Source organism: Chiloscyllium plagiosum, unplaced genomic scaffold (assembly GCF_037043375.1).
Source record: "Chiloscyllium plagiosum isolate Xiang-an unplaced genomic scaffold, Cpla_swu_hap1 HiC_scaffold_7, whole genome shotgun sequence".
In the NCBI taxonomy this organism is placed as follows: domain Eukaryota; kingdom Metazoa; phylum Chordata; class Chondrichthyes; order Orectolobiformes; family Hemiscylliidae; genus Chiloscyllium; species Chiloscyllium plagiosum.
In genome coordinates this window covers 55,868,610-55,890,973 of record NW_028270145.1, presented here as the reverse complement: position 1 = coordinate 55,890,973, position 22,364 = coordinate 55,868,610, and the positions used below count along the sequence as shown (strand labels likewise).

The following is a 22,364-nucleotide window of genomic DNA, read 5'->3' as shown; positions in this document are numbered from 1 at the left end:
CTGAAAATATATTCCAGACAGATGACATGTTAACAGAATCATTTCATGGTTCAGTGTTTTCTCAGTATGATTTATCTCCATCTGCAGGTATTGGAGGGCCTATTCAGGAGATTTATGAGCAGCGTCCAAGAATCCATTTTAATAAGGGAGACATTGTGCCACATGGAGAAACAAACCATTAATGTCTGGTCCGATATGACTATCTGGTTATTATTTATAAAGCGATTTCTTTAAAAGAAAATAAATTTTTTGGTTCTAAAAGAGTTAAATAAGCAGGTTTTCAATATATCTAGCAACCTTATCAACAATCCTTCAATTTAGCTGAAACAAAATTTGAGAAAAATATTTAACAGGACTAAATAAAGATGCACGTCCATTTGAAATTGGTTTCTTTCATGTAATACCATCTCATTTTTCTGGTTTTGAAACATCCCAAAATAGAAACTGATTTTTTGTCATCATTTAAAGTTTCAACTATTTAATGGAATTTGTCAATATTGCAAATCTGTATTCAGTTCTCCACAATAATTCGCAAGCCCAGTTTTATACAAACGTAGGAGAAACAAGATAAAATACTACTGAATATCAATTTTCACACACCATGTCATGTTCATTTCTAGGTTTTGGGTACGGTGGATGGAGATAACATTGTGATGCAGAGCTCTTGCCACCCTAATCTAAATATGAATAGAAGCTAATTAGAAATGCAAATTGTAACCAAAAGGGCCTGCGATAATAACTATATGATGGTGCAGATAAAAAGGTCAAGGCTTGTATTATTATGGCTTTTAAATTCTCATCAGCAATAAATAGCTGTAGGGAGAAAAGCAGCAATGAAGAACAAGTTATTTTTGATATGCAATGTGTTTGACTCCAGCATGAAAATCCTTGACAGTCAGTTTTTCATGCTTTGCCAATCACTTATTTCCTTAAAGAGGGATGCAAAATTAGTTGCCACTCAGATGCTAAATTGTTAACCACACCATCTTATGAGTGAAAATTAATTGAAATACATAACTGATAAAAATTAAATTCATTCTAGCTCTGGAAAATAATGTTCTAATCCTTTACCACTCCTCCATACACTCCCATTCCCATTCCAATTTATCCATTTTGTTTTTGATATTTCCGATCAGTTACACAACTGGATGAGATGCAAGATCCATATTTTTATTTTGATTGGATTTCTGGTTTGCAATCCTGAGAATGATCGTCTGTGAGCCACACAGGTATAATACAGAACAAGTTTATATACATGCTAACTGGTTACATTTAAAGATCATGATTAGCACCAAAAAGAAGTCACTCTCAAAAATGAACCCTTAGATACAACATGTTTTAGTTACTGGGGACATTTTAATGCACTGAAAGCACCATGCAAGTGCAAATTATCCTCGCTTTTACAAATCTTGAATGAACTCTTAGAGTGCTTTCTCTCATCAAAGAAGTATGTATTTCATGTTATTATTTTTAAAAATAATATCTGCATTGAAGTTACATACTAAAAGCAAACTAATTAGAGTACTCAGAACATTGACACTATATATTCTCAACTTAAACCATGTTACCTGTAAATATCTCAACAATTAGTGTTTTATCAAAAACCAACATACCAATTCCCATGAACCTGCCCACCATTCAGACCCATTTAATTAATTAAATACTTTCATTATGATGAGCTTTTCCTTTTATTTAGTTTTTTTCTGTATTAATTTTTTGGCTCATTAATTCTCTCCTGTTCCTTCCATTAGATTGTCAATGTTACCACCTGGGCTATGTATTTTTCTACAAAGGGCAGAGAGCTAGGCTAGCTCAAGCCTGGACCCTTGATTAACACTCTCGTCAGAGATCAAAACTGTATTATGGAGGGGATTATAATAAAGCATTTGCTCCTTTCAGAGCTGTAATGCAAATTATTGCAATGTTATATTTTGCTTAATGCATGGCTTGAGAGCTTCTGGAACTTGGTCATGCGAGAAATCATACGAGCACCATAGTCAGGATGGAGAATTCAAATAAAATCCCCTGGATAGGAAGCATGTGTGTACTCTACCAGATACATCCAATATTCAGAAACTAATGTGTTAATGTCCAATTCTTTGTCAACATCTTATTTAACAAAAATAGCTAAAGCAGTACAGATGAAAGGTATTTCATTTAATCTTACTTGCATATTTTACAAAAAAACTTCATAATATACAATTATTTGTATCAAAAACATTTTTCTGATTTCATCATTGGTATAATCTTTCATACTTCATGTATAGAATTTAATAGCCAACAGTTATAAAACAGAAGTAAGCCAAGAGAGCCATCTACTGACATACCTTGGAATTTTAAAGAGTGCTTTCACAGGATGCAGATCAGACAAAGGTGGTTCACCATCACCAAGCTCAATTGCTGTGATACCTAATGACCATACATCACACCGACTATCATATGAGTAGTCCAACTGCTGTTCACAAGCAATGACCTGTTAATTAATAATATATTAAATTTCACAAGTTTATTTGCAATTTTACTAGTAGTTAGATTCAGGCATGCCAGAATTTTGTGCTTCATCAATTACGTGAAGGAAGTAAAGTCAAATTTCTATTACAGCTCTATGACATAGGTCACCACCATTTACCTAGGAGCATAACATTAATTATTATGTTGGCAAATAACACATATGCAAAATATAAAACCTGATTAGTATTCGTTCTGTCACACTCATTACACAGTTCCAGCAGTGTTTGCAGCACAAAAAATCACTGTCATAAACCATTTTTTGCCTTAACATTATAAAAATCTACAATTTAAAAAAATCATATAAAATAGAATTATAGTACATTAATCACAACTATTTATAGTTATAAGGTATTTCTGTAGCACTTCCCACATATCTTCACAATCATATTAAACGGACTTAATTCATTTATTTCAGTGAATATCAAATCTCTATACAACACACTTAGCTATACAACAATCAATTCAGAGATTATTTTTCAGAACTTTTTTCAAATAGATGAATGTCACCATGGAAGGATCTTCTCTGGGAAAATATGTAAATTTTTTAAAGTCAAATGGGAAATTCACATTTCTTTTTCATATGCAGTCATCTCATTGCACTCAGTGTATTCTTTTGTGTAGGTTCAACAAAATCAAACTGTCCTTACTGAAGGCACAGCTACAACATGAATGACCCCATTATACATCTGAAATTCTCACTATTAATAAAATAAATACAACTAATTATTCAACCTTGCTCATTCAAATGTGAAACTCACAACTCATTCTGTGAAAGTATTTACACAATAAGCCAAAATAATTTCTCTCCTAATACCAAGCGCAGGAAAATCGTCATCACTTTTCTGATAACTTTCTTTTATTTTTCCTGGGATCAGACTCCAAAGATTCATCCCCGCCCCCTGCCCCAATTGGCAATTGTCTTTGATCTGAGTGGCATACCAGGACATGTCAGAGGACAGTTAAGAGACAATCACATTGTTATGGGTTTGGAGTCACAAGTAGACCAGATCAGGGGAGACCATTAATGAACTAGATGGATTTTTACAACAATCAACACTGGTTTCATGATCTCCATTACAGAGACTAGTTTTTAATTCCTGATGTACTAATTGAAGTTAAATTTCACTAGTTTTGAGAGTGGAGATCGAACACAAGTGCATAAAACTCATCTGAGCCTCTGGATTACTAGTCCAGTGACATTACCTCCACTCACTATGCCACCACCTCTCCATATGGAAATGGTGCTGTGATGGTACATGATTGCACTACATGGTCATGCTTATAATACATTTACATCAACTTAAAGGTAGCATCAGAGTTTCCCAAAATAAAGTCTTTTGATGCAAGATTCAGAAGTGATGAGTTCTATTTAAATATCCTACTGTTCTTCGAGATGTGCAGATTTGCAAAATGATTTCAAAGTATCATAATGCTATCAGATTTCTGCCTGACTTGAGCATACTGTGCAGTCTCTAAAGACATTGATTTCTTTTTATTTGTTGCGACAGTAATTGAAATTTCTGCACCCAAATTAACATTTTAAACATTTTTTTCAAATCCAAAAAATAAGGTATTATGCAATTAACAGACGTATTGCTTGAAATTCTCTCATTATTATGAATAATTTTTGAAAATATCTTTGTTAGGCATTTTTTAACTTGTAAGCTTTCAGCCTCTCTTAAAATCAATTTTTGCCCTTGATATATTTAGTCAGAAAGGTGACTCAACACACTGAAAATAGGTCCTGCACTCTGGGCATGTCTAAATTGCATAATTCTCCAGAAGGCATATGGAACTTTAGCGAGCCAAACAATAGAGTCTGAGAAAATGGCACGAATAAAAACAAATGTGTTTAGTTTCCAAAATTATTTGAAAAACTATGCAAAAATATTTAACAGTTTTATACATGCATTTTTTGTGAAGTGTTTGTGTGTTGAGAAAAAATAAAATGCACAGATGGACAGAAAGAACAATCTCAGAAATAATCAAAAACACTCTAAGATCAAAAATCTATGCACCCACCAGAGCTTACAAGCACTGACTGCTCCAGGCTTTTCAGAGGCTGTGGAAGACCAATTTACCTGCAAACTTTTACGGACCAGACCATATTCCTCCCCCTCCCCTCAAAACCACTGTAAAGAGATAGCCTTATTTGAAGGCAAGTGTAAGGTGCTGTGTTCCAGATGTGATTCGGTTGGTCCACCGATAAACTTTAATCAAAACAATCTTTATTCTTAAAACACAGTTAAAATATTTAAAAAGATGTAACTTTTTTGAATTACCTAACAAGATAATGTATTATTTAACCACTAGTTATCATTTTTTCCAATGTAGGCAACATCCCATAAACACACCATTTGCCCAAGATACAATTCAGCAAAGCAGTTATGATTCTCATGTGCTGTCACACTCCAATCCAGAAGAAAGAAACAATCTGCTCCTTTTCATTCTTAAGAGGAAGCCTCACTGTCTAAGACTTCACTCTAACAGCAGGAAATGCAAGCTCTTAGCTCAGCTGCCAGCAGAAACCTTTTCACTAACCAAAGGCAAAACTAAAAGCTTTTTTGGGTTTGAGTGAACTCTGACCTTGCCCACACATGGGCTTTTGTCTCATTTTTTAAAAAGAATCACTCAGGAAGAACTCAAAAGCTGTTTGTCTAAAGGAGGTATTTCAACACCATTCTGACAACACCTCTCTGCAAGAAAACAGGACAGAACACGTCTCTCTTAAAGACACAGTACTGTCAGAATAACTATTTCACATTCAAGCTAATTTTAGGATTCAAGTGGTTTATAAACCAAAATCTTCATCAGAGTTGAAGTGTGGAGGGGACAACATTGATACTAGTGTACAGCCACTACTCCAGGCACCCTAAACCCACTATCCCCAGGTAGACGCCCTCTCCCCACTTCCAAACTATAGCATAAGTGCTGTCCCTGCCACATTTCAGCGCTGATGAAAAATCATCCAGACTCGAAATGTTAGCTGCTGTCTGATCCCCTGTGATCTCAAGCATTTATTGTCTTCAGTACAGATTCCAGCATCTGCAGTAACTTGTTCCTACATTTTACTTAGTCGACTGCCACATCACTTCAAGGAATGCCTACCCAGAAGTTTTCCTTCCCCCTCCGATAAGAATTTCAGTTGACTCTTTCACTGTGTACATCCTCACTGTTCTCCATTTCACTGCTGATATTCGACAAGGCTTTTGCCAAAACTTGCTTCCACAGCCACATTTCCTTTCTCAGCGACTGCTACCCTCTAGGACACCCTAGTCCATTGCACAACCATCACTCCTCCTCTCCGCAGCACCTTTCCATGTAACTGCAGAAGGTGCAACACCTTTCCCTTCATCTCCTCCCTGCTCACCATCCAAGTTCTGAATACAGCTGTATTTCATCTGTACCTCCTCCAATCTTGTGTATTGTATTTACTGCATCCAATGTGGCCTACTCTACATTGAAAAAAAAATACTGACTGGGTGACTGCTTTATGGAACACCTGCAGTCTGTGCGTGAGCATGACCTTGACCTTCCCATAACTGGACATTTTAACACAGCATCCTGCTCACATGTCCACAGATCTGTCCTTGGCATAGATCACAGATCATAGAATCCCTAGAGTGTGTAAAAAGGTCATTTGACCCAAGTCCACATCGACCCTCTGAAGAGTAACCCACCCAGACCCATTCTCCTACCCTATTACTCTCCCCGTGAATGATGCATCTAACCTGCATATCCCTAAACATTATGGGCAATTTAGCATGGCCAATTCACCTAACCTGTACATCTTTGGACTGTGGAAGGAAACCCACGCAGGCACGGAGAGAATGTACAAACTCCACACAGTCACCCAAGGCTGGAATCAAACCCGGGTCCTTGGCGCTGTGAGGATGCAGTGCCACCACTGGGTCACTATGCCGCCCTTATACTGCACTGTTCCAGTGAATCACAACGCAAACTGGAGGAACATCTCATCTTCAGACTAGGCACTTTACAACCTTCTGGACATAATATTGAGTTCAACACTTTAAATTGTGAACATTTCTTCCCTTTCTTTTAGCCTGTTATCATGTCCTCCCCTCCCCTCCACCCTTCCTGAAGAAGGGTTTATGCCCAAAACGTCGATTCTCCTGCTCCTCGGATGCTGCCTGGCCTGCTGTGTTTTTCCAGCATCACATTTTTCAACTCTGGTCTCCAGCATCTGCAGTCCTCACTTTCCTCTCCACCCATCCCACTTACTATCCTTTCGAATTTGGCAGGAGACACACCATTGTTCTGCTATTCTCACATTCTAATCACTTAAGCTGAACTATCAACATCTGTTTTTCTTCACCAGCACCCTATACCCACTATACCCAATGCTTACCCTCCCCTCACCGCCCTCCAAAAATCTATATTCTGTTTTATCATTGTTTGAAATCTGGCCGACAATGGTGGTGACATCAGCAAACGTGTAGGTGGAGTTTGGACGACATTTGGCCACACAATCAATATATTTGTCAAATTTGAACTCTGATATTCAAGTTATAATCAGTACACTTATTACATGAATTCATTTTGTTAGCAAAGAATTTATAAAGAGCAAAGCTTATCAAATCAGAGTACAACGGGATCTTGATCAAATGGGTCAATGGGCTGAGAAGTGGCAGATGGAGTTTAATTTAGATAAATGTGAGGTGCTGCATTTTGGAAAAACAAATCTTAGCAGCACTTATATGCTTAATGGTAAGGTCCTAGGGAGTGTTGCGGAACAAAAAGACCTTGGAATGCAGGTTCATAGCTCCTTGAATGTAGAGTCGCAGGTAGATAAGATAGTGATGAAGGTTTTTTATATGCTTTCCTTTATTGGACAGAGTATTGCATTTAGGAGTCGGGAGGTCATGTTGCAGCTGCACATGATATTGGTTAGGTCACGTTTTGACTACTGTGTGCAATTCTGGTCTCCTTCCTATCAGAAGGATGTTGTGAAACTTGAAAGGGTTCAGAAAAGACTTACAAAGATGTTGCCAGGTTTGGAGGATTTGAGCTATAGGGAGAGGTTGAATAGGTTGGGGCTGTTTTCCCTGGAGCTTCAGAGGCTGAGGGGTGACCTTATGAATCAGACTGCATCTTAGCGCTACTCACACTCACTTGGTGTCTACCTGGATTCTCACAGCATCCTCCCTTGCTTCGCTAATTTGCACAACCAGGGATATTGTTTTGCTGGTCAGCAGTCCTTAGTCAAGGGGACAGACATGTTGCAGTACAGTAGTATGCTATGTGAATCTCATACCTGCATCCATGTGCCGCAATGTCTGGAAATCTTAGGGGACAAGCCCTCACTGAAGTCCATGGAGGCATTCATCAGTCAGAGGATCAATGTGCTATTAGTCAAGTGCAGCCTCAGATACCAGACCACAGTCAGTTACAGAATACAAACATCTAGTCAAAGTTATCACATTTGAGGGGAGGGTGCTGTTCACATTACCCTGGCGGTTTGGCCAAGCTATGCCAGGGCTTTGGATGGTCCAGACATGCTAACAGTCCTTATTTCTAGGGGTGAGGGGGCCTTCCTCAGTTGTAACTTTCAATGATTGGAGGTGGGCAGGCAGTGTGGAGATGGTAGCCCTGCTTAACTTTGGAGTGTCCTTGCAGGAGTGCTAATAAGGATGGAGCACCTGGAGTACATGTCAGGCTCCCTGACAAGGAGACAGTCCCCTTGTTTCCATGTCTATCTCTCGAGGAAGGGACATCTGGACTGAGCATCAGATTCCTTGTCCCCTTATTGCTGTGCCTTTGTTCCTGAGGACAAATGATTTGGGTGACACAGTGTAGGTCAGTGCACCTCACCAGCAGACATGGTGGGTGTTGAAACTGGCCTCCTTGGCACCTCCCAACCTGCCAATGGAAGCAGCCAGATGATCGCATGTGTAGCTGCACTCCTGCAGCATTTAGGCAATGAGTGGCACTGTGTCCCACATTTCCATCTTATGTTCTTGATCTTCCCTGTGTATGTAGATAACTTCCCTGACTGCCAACACCACTAGGCCCTCTCCTGCCTAACACAAAGAATAAATCATTTATTAAACAAGAGAACAAAACATATTACACTGTACAAAAAAGGTTGGAAAGATTTCATTACAAACAAAGAAAATTAAATTCATTCTATTCTTTTTATCCCAGCAATATCCTTACAAATACCAAACACTTTAGTGAGGAGTTGCCACTCTCTCCATACAAAAGTTTCTTGGACAGACTGGCACAACTGCAACCAGTTTCCTTCAAATAAGTTTCCATACATTCACAAGACACTCTGTACTTTAGCTCTCATCTCTCCTGGAGATACCCAAAACAAACTGCAAAGGAAAATCACTATTACTTCACCTTCAGTGCAAACACACAGGGGTTTTAAGCTAACTTTCCTGCAAATTCTCTATGGCACACCGCACAGACGACTGACTGACTGTTTTTTTTTAGATCTTTCATTTTTTCTGTGCCCCTGATTCCCTGTCAGTGGATAACAGGACTTTTAAAAATTCTCTTTTAGAATGCACAACTGACACCCACTTTTTGAATGTAAGAGTCGTTAAACTTAAATCAAATCGCATGTGCACAAACAGGCCTCTGCTCTTCTCATCACCGAGCCCACAAAAAACAATCATTAAAAACATACATCTAAAACTATCATCTGTTTGTAACACACAAAAAAGCTAGACATTAGTTAAACTTAAAGTTATTCATTGTGTGACAAAACTGCTCCTTTAACAAGATTATGCAGTCCTTGGATTTTTTTCAGAGAGGTCATAAATAACACAGTTCCAAAACGTCTGGAGGTGAAGGGTTTTAGGGCCAATTTGATAATAGCTAACAGATACTGCCTCAGACAGAGGGTTTCAAGTTTAAAGAAAAACACTTGTACAATGAAAGGGTTGTGGCCAGTTCTCCCAGCTCAGCTTTTCTCTGGTTTGTTTTCTTTTTGTAGTGGAAGAGCTGCTGGACCCACAGAAGCAGCTCTAAATTGGTACTCTCTCTCTGATTTCTATCTTGTAAGAACTTATGTTTGATTTTAGTTTTTGTGCCAAGGGGTGTTTATGGGGCTTGTTCCAAGTATTTGGAACAGCATCATTATGTTGGGATGATCTGTTGAGTTTTTGGAGAGTTTACGTTATTTGGTATTCTGTTTTCTGTTGTTTGTGTTTCATTCAGTATTCTTGTAAATAAATTTTTTGATGAAAACTAAGTGGTTTGACTGCTGATTCTCTCCTGGAATATCCACTTTATACCTGCTTAAAACAACTAGCAAAGTTAGGGTCTGGGCTACTTTCCTGAAATGTTTTGAGAGGTCTGGCTTGGTCCATAACAATTGTTCCTAATAACCAGAGCTCTCTGGTTAAAATTGGTACTGAAATACCTATTAAATACACTAATGCAATTGCATAATGACCAGAAATGTGATCTTGAATTTGTAATAAATAGATCTGAAGAATTTGGTTGAAGATGATCATTTTGAGTGTCTCAACTTTTATTTGGAGGTAATTGTGGTTCATCAGGACTGGGTGTCAGTCTGACAACAAAGTCAGTGGAAGAATGTTATCAGGCACCAGAGTGGAATACACCAGCAGCATATCAGAATTTCAAGAGAGCGGGTGCAGAGGTGAGTGCAGTGGCCATCACGAAGGACATGGAGGAGAAGCTGGAAGTCTGAAGGTGGATAAATCACCCGGACTAGAAGGACTACACCCCGGAGTTCTGAAGGAGCCAGCTGAGGAGATTGTGGAAGTTTCAATGGTAATATTTCAAGAATCAGTGGAGTCACAGAGGATCTCAGAGGACTAGAGAATGGCTAATGTAACACCCCTGTTTATGAAGAGAGGCAAAAGACAGAAAATTATAAGCCAATTAGCTTGGGCTCAGTCGTTGGCAAGATTTTAGAGTCCTTTATTAAGGTTGAGGTTACAGAATACAGTGGAACCTCGATTATCGAATACCAATTATCCGAAAATCGGATTATCCGAAGGAAATCTCGAGGTCCCGATAGAAACATTACATCATAGACGTGTTTAAACAGTGATCGCATCTTTTGATTAAACAGGCACCGTCTCCAAATGACTGACCTCCCACCCTCTCTCACCCACACTTTCCACAGAGTTCTACAGAGAAGTGTACTCTAAACCCCCCACTCCCCGGCCTGCCCCAGATAATCTCTCCAACATTGTCCTGTACAGGGCAGAGGTGGAACCTGTCAAAAAGTTGCAGTAAAAAGTGCGCGCGCGCGCTATTTGGAGACTTACCCCACAAAGGCAACTGCTGTTGGTGTCCAGTCCAACTGCCCCGGAAAGAGGTGGGGGTAGTGCTGGACAGGGATGGGGGTCGGGGTATTGCTGGATGGGGATGAGGGGTCAGGGATTAGGGTGGCGGGGGCAGTGCTGGACAGGGACGGGGGGAATGCTGGACAGGAATGGGTGGGCGGGGGCAGTGCTGGACAGGGATGAGGGGACAGGGGGAATGATGGACAGGTATGAGGGGGCAGGGAAGAGCTTGACAGGGATGAGAGGGTGGGGGGAATGCTGGACAGGGATGGGAGGGTGGGTGGGGACAGTGCTGGATGGGGATGACGGGGGGTGCAGTGCTGGACGGGGATGACGGGGCAGGGTGTAATGCTGGACGAGGGTGAGGGGGCATAGGATAATGCTGGATGGGGGTGAGGGGGTGGGGGGTAATGCTGGATAGGGATGGGGGGGAATGCTGGACAGGAATGGGGGAGCGGGGGCAGTGCTGGGCAGGGATGAGGGGGCAGGGGGAATGATGGACGGGTATGAGGGGGCGGGGCAGAGCTTGACGGGAATGAGAGGGTGGGGGAATGCTGGACGGGGATGAGGGCGCGGGTGGGGACAGTGCTGGACGGGGATGACGGGGCGGGGGGTAGTGCTGGACAGGGATGACGGGGCGGGGGGTAATGCTGGACGAGGGTGAGGGGGCATGAGGTAATGCTGGACGGGGATGAAAGGGTGGGGGCAGTGCTATACGGGGTGACAGGGCAGGGGTTAATGTTAGACGGGGATGATGGGCTGGGGGGCAGTGCTGGACGGGGATGACGGGGTGTGGGGTAATGCTGGATGGGGTAAGGGAGCAGGGGGTAGTGCTGGATGGGGATGATGGGATGGGGGACAGTGCTGGACGGGGATGAGGGGCCAGGGGTAATGCTGGACGGGGATGAGGGGCGGGGGCAGTGCTGGACGGGGATGATGGGGCAGGGTGCAGTGCCGGACGGGGATGAAGGGGCGGGGGCAGTGCTGGATGGGGATGAGAAGCCGGGGGTAATGCTGGACGGGGATAAGGGGGCGGGGGCAGTGCTGGACGGGGATGACGGGGCGGGGGGTAATGCTGGATGGGGATGAGGGGGCGGGGAATGCTTGACAGGGATGACAGGGTGGGGGTAATGCTGGATGGGGATGGGGGGCAGGGAATAATACTGGATGGGGACGGGGGGCACGGGGAATGCAGGATAGGGATGAGGGGGCGGGGGCAGTGCTAGATGGGAATGGGGGGGATTGCTGGACGGGAATAGGGGGCGGGGCAGTGCTGGATGGGAATGGTGTGCAGGGGACAGTGCTGGATGGGGATGTGGGGTGGCAGATGGTGTTGAAAGGGGCGTGGAGGTGGTGTCGGGGCGGAGATAGGTTTTGGGGGTGGGACCGGGGGCGAGGAGTGGGGTGCGGGTGGCAGTGCCGTAGGGCATGGGGAAGTGTTGGAAGGGGGTAGTGTTGAGGGGAGGGGGGCTCGCGCATGGTGTGCTGGTGCAGTCTCCTGAACGGGGAGCAGACTTTAAAAACTCTGAGCCCCAGAGGAAAGGCATTTAATTGATTAACCAAATAATTGATTATCTGAATGAAATAGTGCCCGCCCACCTCGTTCAGATAATCGAGGTTCCCCTATACTTGGAAATGCACGATAAAATAGGGCTGAGTCAGCAAAGCTTTGTCTAGGGGAGGTCATCCCTGACAAATCTGTTACAGTTCTTTAAGGAGGTAACGAGCAAGTTAGACAAAGGAGAGCCAGTAGATGTAACCCTTTTCGATTTCCAGAAGATCTTTGACAAAGTGCTGTATAGGACGCTACTAAGTAAGATAAGAATCCATGGTGTCAGGAGCAAGGTACTGGCATGGATAGAGGATTAACTGACTGGCAGAAGGCAGAGAGTAGGAATAAAGGAGTCTTTTTTGGGCTGGCAACTGATGACTAGTAGAGTTCCACAGGGGTCCATAAGACCATAAGACCATTAGACGTAGGAGCGGAAGAAAGGCCATTCGGCCCATCGAGTCCACTCCGCCATTCAATCATGGCTGATGGGCATTTCAACTCCACTTACCCGCATTCTCCCCATAGCCCTTAATTCCTTGTGACATCAAGAATATATCAATTTCTGCCTTAGCGTCCCGGCCTCCACTGCACTCTGCGGCAATGAATTCCACAGGCCCACCACTCTCTGGCTGAAGAAATGTCTCCGCATTTCTGTTCTGAATTTACCCCCTCTAATTCTAAGGTGGTGTCCACAGGTCCTAGTCTCCTCACCTAACGGAAACAATTTCATGGCGTCCACCCTCTCCAAGCCATGTATTATCTTGTAAGTTTGTATTAGATCTCCCCTTAATCTTCTAAACTCCAATGAATACAATCCCAGGATCCTCAGCCATTCCACATATGTTAGACCTACCATTCCAGGGATCATCCGTGTGAATATCCGATGGACACGCTCCAGTGCCAGTATGTCCTTCCTGAGGTGTGGGGACCAAAACTGGACACAGTACTCCAAACCAGAGCTTTATAAAGTCTCAGTAGCACAACAGTGCTTTTATATTCCAACCCTCTTGAGATAATTGACAACATTGCATTCGCTTTCTTAATCATGGACTCAACCTGCATGTTTACCTTTAGAGAATACTCAACTAGCACTCCCAGATCCCTCTGTACTTTGCTTTACGAATTTTCTCACTGTTTAGAAAGTAGTCCATGCTTGTATTCTTTTTTCCAAAGTGCAAGACCTCGCATTTGCTCAGATTTGCTCCTGTTGGGACCACAACTATTCATGTTATACATTAATGTTCTGGACGAAGCAACTAAGGCCATTATTGCTAAGTTTGCAGACAACGCTAAGATAGGTGGAGGGACAAGTGGTGTTGAAGAAGCAGGGAGACTGCAGATGGGCTTGGACAGGCTAGGAGACTGGGCAAAGATGTGGCAGATGGAATACAATGAGAGAAAGTGTTAAGTTATGCACTTTAGTAGAAAGAGGAGCCTGAGTTTAGGATTCCCTTAAGGTTAACATGCAGGCTTAGTTGGCATTTCGGAAGGTAAATGCAATATTAACATTCATTTTGACAGGGCTACAATATAAAGGCAGGGATGTACTGCTGAGGCTGGATAAGGCTCTAGCAGGATCGCATTTGGAATATTGTGAGCAATATTCTGTATCTAAGAAAGAGTGTGCTGGCCTCGGAGGGTTCCAGAGGAGGTTTCAAGGAATGATCCCAGGAATGGAGGGCTTGTCATATGAGGAGTGGTTTAGGACTCTGAGTCTGTACTTGACAGAGTTGAGAAGGATGAGGAGAGAACTCATTGAAACATACGGAATACTGTGAGGTTTGGTTAGAACGGACATGGAGAAGATGTTTCCACTAGTAGGACAGAGCAGGAACTGAGCGTTAGAGTGAAAGAACAAACTCTTTAAAACTAAGATGAGGAGGAATTTCTTCAGCCAAAATCTGTGGAACTTACTGCTGCAGAGAGCTGTGGAGACAGATTCACTGAGTGTCTTTAAGGCAGAGTTACATAGCTTCTTGATTAGTAACAGGATTAAAGGCTACGGGGGAAAGTAGGAGAATGGTGTTGAGAAACATATTAGCATAATTGAATGACAAAGCAGACTTGTTGCCAATCCTTAGTTGTCGTCAGGTGGTGGACTTCCTTCTTGGACCTCTACAGTCCATCTACTGTAGGTAGACCCACAATGGAGATAGGGAGGAATTCCAGAGGCCAATTCTGGCTTGAAGAAACTGAAGTTACAGTGATAGATTTTCATGTCAGGTTGGTAAGTGGCTTGGAGGGGAACTTGCAGGTGGTGATGTTCCTCTCTGCTGCCCTTATCCATCTAGATGGAAATGGTCATGGGTTTGAAAGGAGCTGTTTAAGGATCTTTGGTGAATTTCTGCAGTACATCCTGTACATGGTACACACCGAGCATCAGTGCTGGAGGAATTGGATGCTTATTGATGTGATGTCAATCAAGCGGGCTGCTTTACTCGGATGGTATCAAGCTTCTTGAGTGTTGATGAAGCCACACTTGTTCAGGCAATTGGGAAGTATTGCATCACTCTCCTGATTTATGCCTTGGTGAACAGGGGAGGGAGTTTCTAGTTGCAGGACCTGTTCCTGCTGCCAATGTATTCAGATGACAGTCCAGTTCAGTTTCTGGTCAATGATAATCCTCAGGATGTTGATAGTGGTGGATTCAGTGATGCTAACACCTGATGAAGGGCGTTTGCCTGAAACGTTGATTTTCCTGATCCTCGGATGCTGCCTGACCTGCTGTGTTTTTCCAGCACCAGTCTAATTTAGAACCTAACACCATTGAATGTCAAGCAACGATGCTTAGATTCTCTCTTGTTGGAAGTTGTCATGACATGGCACTTGTGTGACACAAATGTTGTTTGCTATTTTTCAGGCCAAACCCGGGTATTGTTCAAGTCTTGTTACATTGGACACGGACTGCTTCAGCATCTGAGTGGTCACAAATGGTGCTGAACATTGTGCAATCATCAGCAAATATGCCCATTTCAGACCACAACCATCTTCCTTTGTGCCAGATACAACACAAAGGTTGTAGGTTTCTCTCTGAATCCCACTGATGCTACTTTTTCAGGCTCTAAATGCCACATTTGTTCAAATGTAGCCTTGATGTTAAGGGTAGTCACTCTCACTTCACCTCTGTTTTCCAATCTCTGAACCAAGGCTGTAATGAGGTCAGGAACTGTGTGCAAGGAGAAAGTGAGGACTGCAGATGCTGGAGATCAGAGCTTAAAAATTCCCATCCTGCCCCCTGTAAAAACGCCACCCCATATTCCCAATTCCTTCGCCTTCGCCGCATCTGCTCCCAGGAGGACCAATTCCAATACCGAACAACCCAGATGGCCTCCTTCTTCAAAGACTGCAATTTCCCCTCAGACGTGGTTGACGATGCTCTCCACCGCATCTCCTCCACTTCCCGCTCCTCCGCCCTTGAACCCCGCCTCTCCAATCGCAACCAGGACAGAACCCCACTAGTCCTCACCTACCACCCCACCAACCTCCGGATACATTGGATCATCCTTCGTCATTTCCGCCACCTCCAAACGGACCCCACCACCAAGGATATATTTCCCTCCCCACCCCTATCAGCGTTCCGGAAAGACCACTCCCTCCACGACTCCCTTGTCAGATCCACACCCCCCACCAACCCAACCTCCACTCCCGGCACCTTCCCCTGCAACCTCAAAAAATGCAATACTTGCGCCCACACCTCCCCCCTCACTTCCCTCCAAGGTCCCAAGGGATCCTTCAATATCCATCAGAAATTCACCTGCACCTCCACACACATCATTTACTGCATCCGCTGCACCCGATGTGGCCTCCTATACATTGGGGAGACAGGCCGCCTACTTGCAGAACGTTTCAGAGGATACCTCTGGGTCACCTGCACCAACCCCCCCAACCCAACCGCTCCGTGGCTGAACACTTTAACTCCCCCTCTCACTCTGCCAAGGACATGCAGGTCCTTGGCCTCCTTCATCGCCAGACCATGGCAACACGACACCTGGAGGAAGAACAACTCATCTTCCGCCTAGGAACCCTTCAGCCACAGGGGATGAATGCAGATTTCTCCAGCTTCATTTCCCCTCCCCCACCTTTTCTCAGTCCCAGCCCTCGGACTCAGCACCACCTTCTTGACCTGCAATCTTCTTCACGACCTCTCCGCCCCCACCCTCTCTCTGGCCTATCACCCTCAACTTAACCTCCTTCCACCTATCGCATTCCCAACACCCCTCCCCCAAGTCCCTCCTCCCTATCTTTTATCTTAGCCTTCTTGGCACACCCTCCTCATTCCTGAAGAAGGGCTTATGCCCGAAACATCGATTCTCCTTCTCCTTTGATGCTGCCTGTCCTGCTGCGCTTTTCCAGCAATACATTTTTAAACCCAGGAACTGTGTGCTTCTAGCAGAACCCAAACTGGACATCAGGAGCCGTTGTTGTTGAACAGTTTGATAGCACTGTTGATAGACCTTCTATCACTTGACTGATGATAAAGAGTAGACTGATTGTGTCATAAATGGCCAGGTTGGATTTCTTCTGCTTTTTGTGTACAGGAATCATGGGCAATTTTCTACTTTGGTGGGTAAATGCCAGTATTGTAGCTGTACTGCAAAAGATTAGCCAGGGTTGCAGTAAGTTCTGGAAAACAGATCTTCAGTACTATTGCCAGAATGTTGTTAGGACCTATACCTTTGCCATATTCAGTGCTCATAATCATTTCTTGATATTACATGACATGAGTCAAATTATCTGAAGACTGGCAACTGTTTTGCTGGTGGATCATCCACTCAGCACTTCCAGCTGAAGATTGCTGCAAATGCTTCAGCCTTATGCTGGGCTTCCCCATCATTGAGAATGGGGTATTTATGGAACCTCCACCTCCAGTGAGATTTTTATTTGCCCATGACATCACAACTGGGTGTGGCAGGACTGCAGTTTAGATTTGATCCATCGGCCATGGCATTGCTTAGCTCTGTCTAACACTTGCTGCTTATATTGCTTGGCACACAAGTAGTCCTTGTTGTGTAGCTTCATTAGTTTTACACATCATTTTATGTGTGCTGGTGCTGTTCTTTGAATACCCTACACTCCTGATTGAGCCAAGATTGATGATGATGGTAGAGTAGGGGATATGTCAGGCCATGAGGTTGCAGTTCATACACAGAGTGTAATTCTGCTGCTGGTAGCCCCCAAAACTTCATATGCATACCCAGTCTTGATTTGCTAGATCTAATCAAAGAGTGTCGCATTTAGAATGGTGATGGTGCCACATAACATGATGAGAGGTCCTGTCAACTTGAAGACAGGGCATCATCTCCTAAAAGACTGTGCTGTGATCACTCTTATTGTTGTAGTCATAGACGGATACATCAACAGCAAGCAGATTGGTGAAGATCAGGTCAAGTATATTTTTCCCTCGTCAGCTCCCTCACCACCTGCTACAGACCCAATCTAGCAGCTATGTCCTTTAGGACACGACCAGCTTGATCAGTTACGCTGCTGCCAAGCCACTCTTGGTAATCCCCACCAGACTACATTCTGCTCTCCAGCAACTTTCAGTACTTCTTCTCTGCGAGGTACAACATGGAGGAGTATTGAAGGTGGCGGAGTGGTAAATGATAATCAGCAGGAGATTTCCTTGTCAATGTTTACATGTTGCCAAGATATTTCATGGGGTGGACAGCCTATATTGATGACTCCAAAAGTGACTCACTCCTGACTGTATACCACAAAAGAACAATACACCAGTCATCCAGAATGTCATTTTTTACTTCAATCAAGGTAAATCTAATTTTGTGACGGGGCAGAAAACTTAACAGATTGATTTAAACAGAGAATTACGGGAAAAGTGAGCAGATTTGGCAGGTAATGAAGAACATTGGAAAGTAAAGGAAGGCTGGAACTGGGGTTAGAGAATGCAAAGTCAGAGAAGTCAAGAGTGAGTTTTTTGAGGACTTGATGATGGTGGCAGATATTGACAACACTAACTTTGCTGGTTATAGACAGCATGTTGTTTGGGAGGTTAAAAATTTCTGTGAATCTTGTGAACTTTTCAAAAGGTGGTTTAATGGCCAATGCATTACAACAGAGAGCATCACATCAGGCAGTGCATCCCAGTTTAACATTACACTTACTGGAGACACTTGTGGAGCATTTCTAGCAGAGGAATTTGTCACACAGTTGTTCTGAAGAAGAGTCACTGGACTCAAAACGTTAACTATGTTTTCTCTCCTCAGATGCTGCTGAACATGCTGAGTACTCCAGTAGTTTTTGTTTAAGATCTCCAGCATCTGCAGATCTTTGCTTTATTTTACTCAGATACAAAGTGCTTTTTTACCATTGCTGTTGCAGTATATCTTATAAGAATATAAACAAAACTCAATGTTACAGTTAGCCAATGCCATCCCTGACCTACTCAGGTTTCCTTCTTCGCAATATTTGTCTCAAGCATTCAGAAGTGAATGCATGTTAAAAATTAAGAGTCAGGATCCAAGATGGCAGTGATCTGATAGGTCTGCCATGCTGAGCTCTACACCAAAACCCAAATAATGTGGGCTCATTTGTAATTTTTGTTATTTCTTTGTTTCCTCTGGGTAAGGTGTGGTTATTTCTTTCATTGAAGATGATGGGGTTGATGTATGGAGGGGACGGGGTGGGCATCCACTTTTAACTCTCACATGTGTAAATAATAGGTTTTCTTTGTTTCTGTATTGCTTGGGTTTAGGGCGTGGCCATAGCCAGAAGGAACCAGAATGGTTGTAAGGTCTGAAACGAGTGCCCTCGATGGGCAAGGAGAGAAATCTCTAGCAATTTGTTGTTTATATGTTTGTTTGTTTAATTTAAGAGTAGTGGTTATTGTTTTCTTTTAGTTTTGGTAGTACCTGTTATGGTAGTTTTTAGATTTTATAAATTTTGTAGTGATCACTCGGCACATCATGAGTAAGCTTCTTCCACTCGGGGGGGGGGGGGTCACAGGCCACTCTGGCCGGTCATGATTAGTGGTTCGTTTAGATGGTGCACCTGGAACATAAAAGGGAGCCATTCCCCGATCAAAAGAAAGAAGGTGCTCTCAAACCTCAGAAAGGAAAGGGTTGACATCACCCTGTTACAGGAAACACACTTGAATGACAAGGAACATTTGAAGTTACAGCAGGGAGGATTTGATAGTGTATTATTCTCCTCTTTCAATTCTAAAAGCAGAGGAGTAGCCACACAAGTACAAAGGAATCTCCCATTCCAGATAATAGAGCAAATTAAGGATGAACATGAATGCTTCATCATCTTCAATGCCTTCATACATGGGAAGAGTATGGCATTCTGAATGTCTATTTCCCCCAGCACACCCCCTTAAATTCTTACTTGATGCTGTCTCCAAATTAATGGCTGTTGGGGTGCACCATATGATTATAAGAGGAGACTTCAACCGTCTCATGAACCCTGAGATAGAGAGGATGCCAAAGGGCCTCTCAGGTATCTCCCTGCAATCTAGACAGCTAATGGACTTGTGTGGGTAATTGGGGCTGGTGGATGTGTGGAGATGTCTCCACCCTAATGGTAGGGATTTTATCTTATACTCCAATCCACACAAGTGCCACACGAGAATTGATATGTTTGTTGTTCCATCGGCCTGTCTAGATTCGATGTTATCCTACAGGATTGGGAGCATAGCCATTTTGGAACATGCAGCAGTGTACTTGGATGTCAAGATCAGGGGTAGTGGAATAGACACACGGTACTGGCGCATGGATCCATTTCTTTTGAAGGATAGCAAATTTATAGAGTACTTCACAAGGGCGTTTAGGACCTTCTGGGACATCAACTCAGGTATGGCAAGCAACCCATCGGTGCTTTGGGAGACCACCAAGGCGTATTGAAGTGGTTTAATTATTTCATAATCAGCAACCAGGAAAATGCAGAGAGGAGAGTGGCAACTGATGCTGGAGAGCCGGCTGAAAGCAGCCAAATTGACATATTATGATAGACCATCTGTGGTTAAGTTACAGTGGGTCACAGCTTTCTGGGCTGTTCTGAATTCAGTACTTACCCAGGCAGCGAAGAGGGAGGTCTCCTTTGTGAAGCAAAGGTTATTCGAATATGGGGATAAGCCAGGTAGATATCTGGCTAGGACGAAAAGTGCCCTGCAATCCATCGTGTCTATTAGAGAGAGAACTGGTACCATCACCCACGAGTCGAAAAAGATCAATACCATATTCAGGAAATTCTATGTAGAGTTATAACGGTCAGCCGGCTGTGAAGATGGAGTAGCAAGAATGGAATTCTTTTTTGAGAATCTAGACCTCCCAGGTATAAATGCAGAACAAGCCTCCCTTTTGAATGCACCTTTAACAATACAAGAGATACAAGAGGCAGTAAGGCAGCTCCAAAGTGGTAAAGCACCTGGCCCAGATGAGTTCCTAAATGAGTTCCACAAGGAGTTCATAAACATGTTGGCCGAGCCACTATTGGGTATGTACAATCATTCATATAGCCTGGACTGCCTTCCGCCCTCGCTTAGGGAGGCCAATATCTCTCTTATAATAAAGAAAGGGACAGTTCCTGAGGACTCTGCCTTGTATAGACCTATCTCACTGCTGAATGTAGATTTTGAAATCCTGTCTAAAACGCTAGCTCTGAGATTGGAGAAGGTATTGCCCACTATCATAAAGGAAGACCAAGCAGGTTTTATCAGGGGCTGTTGCTCTTCCAATAATGTCAGGAAGGTATTTTATACAGTGCAGGTATTCCATCAGAGTTCAACTCCGGGCTCAGTGGTCTCCTTGGATGCGGAAAAGGTGTTTGATCAGGTGGAATAGCTGTATCTTTGTCCTGGAATGTTTTGGTCTTGGGAGGGCCTTCACTAGATGGGTGGCAGTGCTACATAATGACCAGTCCTTACAAACGGTGTAAGATCAGACAATTTTAGCATTGGGAGAGGCAGCCAACAGGAGTGTCCTCTTTCACCACTGTTCTTTCCCTCAGTAATTGAACTGTTGGCGGAGGCTATTTGGAAGAACTCTGAAATTGTGGCGCCAAAGGTAGGAATGGGAGAACACAAAATTACTATCTACGCTGATGTTGTTCTTCTCCTTTTGGCTAACCCGGAACAGGTTATACCACGGCTAATACAAAAGATTAAGTTATTCAGCACTTTCTTGGGATATAAAATTAATTTTACAAAATCAGGATCTATGCCTGTGGGGGGCTTGGTGGGAGTGCATGACTTGGAGGATGGCACATAATTTCCTGTCCAGGCTTCCTTTACTTGGGTATTTTTAGTACCCCTGCTTTCCACCAGCTGTACAGAGCTATCTTTGTGCACTTGTTTGATGGGATAAAACAGGATCTGCAGCATTGGGAGGGGTTAGTAATGTCATGGTTAGGCCAAATAGCCTTGATTAAAATGAAGTTCTTCCTTGGTTACTATACTCCATGAGAATGCTCCCGTTGTTGTTGCCTAGGCAAGTGCTGCGGAAGCTCAATGGCTGGCTTGGGTCCTTCATTTGGTGTCATAGGTGCCCTCTTATTAAATTTACCAAGGGTATGGAGGGGGTGGATCTCCCAGACTCTAAGCGATACCAAATAAGGGCCCTATTGTCCTATGTGAGAGATTGGGTGTATAAGGATCCAAGGCCGATATGGCTTGATATCGAGGCCTCTCAGGCAAGGTGCCCTCTCCTTTACTTGCTGTTTATGGACTCGATGAAATCTGTTGCTGAGCATTGTAAAGACCTGATCATTATGAACACTGTCAAAGTATGGAGAATGATGCGGCAGGGCGAGGGCAATTTACATAAGATGTCATCGTTTCCCCCGCCCCCACCCCACCCTTCCCCGACCCCAGGTGGAGCCCCAGGATTTAGGCCAGGGTCAATGGAATCAGTCTTTAAAGCATTGTAGGTTAAGGGAGTCTCCTGTTTGAGACACTTATTTGAGGGAGAGATTCCCGATGTCTTTCGACCAACTAAGTCACAAATGTGGGCTGCCTAGTAAGGACCTCTTCCATTATTTTCAGATTAAGGATTATA

At 43.4% G+C, this 22,364-nt stretch overlaps 1 protein-coding gene across 8 annotated transcripts in view; it reads right to left on the bottom strand.

Moving 5' to 3' along the window:
• myo3b (myosin IIIB) overlaps positions 1–22,364 on the bottom strand; it is a 581,719-nt gene that overhangs the window by 476,126 nt on the left and 83,229 nt on the right. For all 8 annotated transcript variants that reach the window (XM_087989045.1, XM_043693701.2, XM_043693699.2 and 5 more), the window contains one exon: positions 2,328–2,473. In XM_087989045.1, coding sequence (XP_087845171.1) covers positions 2,328–2,473 — 146 coding nt within the window. The remainder of the gene's footprint in view (positions 1–2,327; positions 2,474–22,364) is intronic.